General features: G+C 42.3%; 1 protein-coding gene across 2 annotated transcripts; it reads left to right on the top strand.

The window, feature by feature from the left end:
* The first annotated feature begins 121 nt into the window (after positions 1-121).
* Positions 122-4,086, top strand: sycp3 (synaptonemal complex protein 3). 2 transcript variants are annotated; one of them, XM_080876541.1, is made up of 9 exons: positions 122-269; positions 491-634; positions 717-795; positions 1,052-1,086; positions 1,299-1,416; positions 2,525-2,624; positions 2,751-2,849; positions 3,135-3,239; positions 3,672-4,086. In XM_080876541.1, the coding sequence occupies exons 1-9, from the start codon at positions 137-139 to the stop codon at positions 3,723-3,725; spliced, it is 867 nt and encodes a 288-aa protein (XP_080732667.1). In that variant the 5' UTR covers positions 122-136; the 3' UTR covers positions 3,726-4,086. The 2 variants fall into 2 exon arrangements, with proteins under 2 accessions (XP_080732667.1, XP_080732668.1); XM_080876542.1 differs by having other exon boundaries at positions 190-269; positions 461-634; positions 3,672-4,080.
* The last annotated feature ends 616 nt before the right edge of the window (positions 4,087-4,702 follow it).

Here is a 4,702-nt window from a genome sequence, read left to right as displayed (position 1 = left end):
ATTTCTTATTTACTTTGTATTTTTTATTGAATATTTCTTTGATTTTTTTTTACCATATTTATCAAATTGTATTTGTGATCTAATATTAAATATTTGTTAATATTCATATTTACGTTTTTTTTTAATATTGACACTAATGTCCTTCCATACTTGGCCTTCTGTTTTGTGGGCGGAATTCGGGGAGATTCGGCGGAGCTCGGCATACTTCGGGCTAAGGTTGTGGCGGGAATCTAGCGGATTCAGCAAGCTAGCAGACTATTTTCATTCAGGTTTGTTTTTATCTAAATAAAGGAGAATTAAAACTAGAACTGCTTTTCGGATTTAGTTAAAATTGAGCCTTGTCCGCTAGTTCGCTTGAAACTAAACAGGTGTTATTAGCAACATTTTTTAATTCTTTAATACCTTATTAAAAAGCTAATTTTATTATTTAAGCTAACATTAGCACTGGGTGGTTTGCCAGCTTTCTTTTTCGTTTTGTAACATTTGGCAGCAGTAAAAGCTAGGAGGATGGCAGCAGCCAGGAAACAGATGAAAAAGAAACTCCTGGAGGAGAGAGCAGATAAAAAGGCTTTTGATTTTACTCCTGAGGCGGAGAAGAAGGAACTGAGTGGCTCTGAGGATGAAGTCAGAGAAGGTGAGCTGGGTCACCCAGATAGCTATAGGAGCTGATTTTAAGGTGTTCAAAGTAAAATATAACCACTTTCTCATGATTTAAGATGAAACTCCAATAGTGGACAAGCTGGTAAAGAAGAGACCGGCTGACTTTGAGGAGGAGGCGGTTCCCTGTGCTATGGGGTATTTATTATTTCTTAATTAATAGTTTTGTCTTTTAAAATAGCTCCTATAGTTTCCCCATATAACAAGATCATGTTTTAAATGTCATGTTTGATGAGCCTAACAGTCCAAAACCTGAAGATATGAAGCTTATTGTTATACTATTAAGATGAAAATGTTCAAATTTGATAAAGTTGATAATGAAACCTTCATTTCATTGAATTTAATGTGTGTTTAACGCCATCAATCTTGGCATGTTTCCTCGTTTTATGTCCAGAAATGAGGTGCAGTCCATGTTGGAGAAGTTTGGAGGTAAGAAGCGGTTTGTATTTAATTTGTTATTGGAAAAATCATTAGGCGTAATGTCATCTTCGGTCCCTGTTAGACTGCTCATGTGTCAATATAACACAACACAACATATTTCAGCATTTTGACCGAAGAAAGTATGAAATGGTTTACAGAAAAGCAGCGGTGTTTCCTCGTGTTTTATTAGCACAGTATCACATATCTGTTTGTCCTCCCAGCTGACATCAGCAAGGTGATGCAGGCCAAGAAGAAACGTCTGGAGTGTCTGACAAAGAACTACATGAAGGGAAGCCAACACAAGCTGGAGCAGCTGTGGAACAACTACCATAGCCAGAGGTTATTCCTGCTCCCTCCACTTCAAACACTCAGAGAAATGGTTGAAATTCAGTCTTAGAACAGTCACCACATCCTTTAAAACGAGCTCCAGAATCATGTCACGACTTCCTGTGAATCACTCAGCGCTTTAAAGTGAAAGACAGGGAAATTAAATCTCTTTAAATATCCTTCAAATCTGAGTTTTTGTCATTTAGTGTCACCAAAAGATGCATAACTGAGCATGTAGGGAGACATTTACCTAAAAAATAGTCATTTCTGGATTCTCAGCGACTTCACGGCAGCATTGACGCGACCAGGGTGAAAAGAAAATTAGGATTTTAAAATGTCTTTAATTTCCTTATGTTTTGTAAAGACTGTGAGAGCCAGAAATAATATTTAAACCTGTTCCATTTTAAAACACTGTAAAAGACTGAAAACAAGAAATAAGTGAAGGTGACACGGGTTTTTTTCAAACAGTTAAGTTTGAAAAAGAAAATGAATAATTAAAAAACATGTTAAATTGTAACAGTTATGCAGTTAATTAATGAATAGATCAATTAAAAGACTTGACTTCCCCAGTTTATGGCTGACGGTGAGCTCACAGAATTATACAGGCTTCAAATAAGCACCTGTACGGTGAAAGGTTGGCTGGTCAGCCTTTTAATATCAGCAGATGCAGGAGCTGGTTTTTGTTCTGGGACATTGCTTCGCTCTCTGTGCATAACTTTCTGTTTAACTTTTTTTGTTTCTCAGAGAACGTTCGTGTTATGAAAGCGAGGCGGCGCGCTCGTCCCGTGAAGAAGTGCCGTCTACAGAGCATAAACAAGAACGCTTTAGCCTCACTTTCTCTGTGGGTGGTCGTTTCACTTTTAAATAAAGGCGCCTGTTGGCAGCTCTGTAAAGGCAGCGGGCGGGTGTGACCTGTCACAGACGGTGTCCTGCAGAGCGTTCTGGCCTCGGCCAGGATAAACATCAGCTCAGTCAGAACACTGCAGCTCAGCTGCTGATCCCGAGCCTGTGTAAACACAGCACTGTTTGAAAATTTCAGAAATTCGTCTTCAAACTGATGTCACAAAGGTCAGTTATTCGATAACTACATGATTGGAAATCATTTCTGCTGTGTTTGCAGGCAGAAGATGACGCAGCAGTATTCCCAGCAGGTGTCGTCAGCGCTGCAGCAGTGGGAGACCGAAGCCCAGCGAGCCGAGGAGCAGGAGGAGAAGCTCAACGTCAGTCCCCTCCGTTCACTTTAACTGTTTTAGCCTCACGTACTGCACACCGACGGCTTCAGGTGCTTCACCTGTGATGGCGATGAAGGGCCATCGCCGATGTAGACTCTTCCTTTCTGTCTGCAGAATCTGTTCCGGCAGCAGCAGAAGATCCTGCAGCAGGCCAGAGTCGTGCAGAACCAGAAGCTGAAGACCGTCAGAGAGCTGTACGAGCAGTTTGTCAAGGTGAAGCATGTCAGAAGCAGCTCAATGCAGCTCTGTCCCGGCCTGCACACCAACTCTGTGTTTTTACTCAGAGGTCTCGGGAATACCCACGCCTGTTTCTCTCTGAAGTGCAATATGTCAAAAACAAGTCCACACTGCACAGCTACAGGGGCCACGATAAGCAGAATTTAAAGGGTGACCCCTGCAGACGTCACTGATCACCTGAGGATGTGTTTCAGTTTGTATTAAAGCTGTGGTTGTGGAAATCTGCCTGAACTGCTTTTCTGTTTTTTGTTTGTTCTGTAGAACATGGAGGACATGGAGAAGAGCCACGAGTCTTTCCTGCAGGGGGCGCAACAAGAGCTGAAAAAGGAGATGGCCTCCCTGCAGAAGAAGATCCTCATGGACACGGTGCGTTCAGCCAGCAGCAAAACATCACATAAGAACAGGAAAGGGAAGTTTATTCATTAGTAGTTTTTTTCTAAATAAAAGCTCGCAGTATGAATCTGTGAGTGAGGAAGAAGAAGAGTGAGGTCACACAGGTTTCTGCCGACTGTCTGAATGTTCAGGACAGAAACGGCAGACGTTCAAAGGGCCAGTTTGATATGAACCCAGACTTTGATCTGATGGGCGATGGAGTTTCTATCATGAGCTTTATTGCTGTCATTTATTTATGTTTCATTTCTCACAGACTCTCCTCACATGAAGTGATGAGCTCGTCTCGTTTGTCTGTAAAGAGAGCAGCAGAGAGACTTTTAGCTCCTGTCTTTGCTGTTCCCTGAAAACGTTAAAAACACTGATAAACACGGGTGCTGACTCTGTGATGTCGGTGTGTTTCCACAGCAACAGCAGGAGATGGCCACAGTCCGCAAGTCCCTGCAGTCGATGCTTTTCTAGGCCGCCGCCCTCCGGAGGCTTCAGTTCTGCTCGTTCCTTGCGGTTCTCACAGGTTTCATTAAAACATGAACTGTTCTCGCCCGAGTTCTGATTTCACTGCTGGGTTTGTGGACGAGCGGCTCCAGGCTGAGCTCTGTGATGACGCTGCAGTTTCCATTCATCCTTTCATTCTTTGCTCCTGAAGTTATAAAAATAAAGAACGTGTTGGTGATACAGCGACAGCTTTGATTAGTCTGCTTTTTATTCTCCTCATTACTCGTTTGTTGTGTTAAAAAGCTTTTCGGCAGCGTCCTGAAGCTGTGTGTGAAGAATTTGGTGTTGACTGTGAGGCGAAACGAAGGAAAGCTGGAGCTCATCACTGCCCAGGAGGAGAGGGCAAAACAGCACTCAGCTTTTTAAAATATTTTAATTTGTTCATTTTTTCCTTTTATTTGTTTTTTATTTGAATTTTTTGTTCAATATTTGTTCATTTTTACCTTTCAAATGGTTTAATTTCTAAATGTTTTTGTCGTTTTGCCTCAGCAACTCACAAGTTTGGGTTTTCTTTCATATATTAAACTCTGGCTTTTTAACCACATAGAGAGGAGAGAGTTTTAAACAGTTTTTGAACATCTCACATGGGGTGGGGAGGTTCAACACACGCTTTTACCTCCGCTCGCCGGCCTCATCATCTGCTGACCAGGAGAGAAGCCCCCTGTGAAATTCACACCAGCCGACCCTAAAGGAAATCCAGGTGTATTGTACGAGACCACACCCACCCCAACATCACCTGTTCGTCTCCCCCTGCCCTTGGGAAGAGAGTGCTCAGTCAAGTTCAGATCACAGCTTCACTGATTCTCACAGATCAGCAAGAACTAAAACAGAGTTTGTGGTAAACATTAAGCTGTTAATGACGAGCTTCTGTACGTGGGAGTCAGTGGAGTCAAGTAACAAAGACCAAGATATCACTGACTGACTCTGCTTCTCCTTATTTCCTG

Source organism: Rhamphochromis sp. 'chilingali' (genome assembly GCF_963969265.1).
Source record: "Rhamphochromis sp. 'chilingali' genome assembly, chromosome: 2".
NCBI classification, from domain to species: domain Eukaryota; kingdom Metazoa; phylum Chordata; class Actinopteri; order Cichliformes; family Cichlidae; genus Rhamphochromis; species Rhamphochromis sp. 'chilingali'.
Note: the sequence above shows the minus strand (reverse complement) of the source record. Positions and strands in the feature narration are given on the sequence as shown.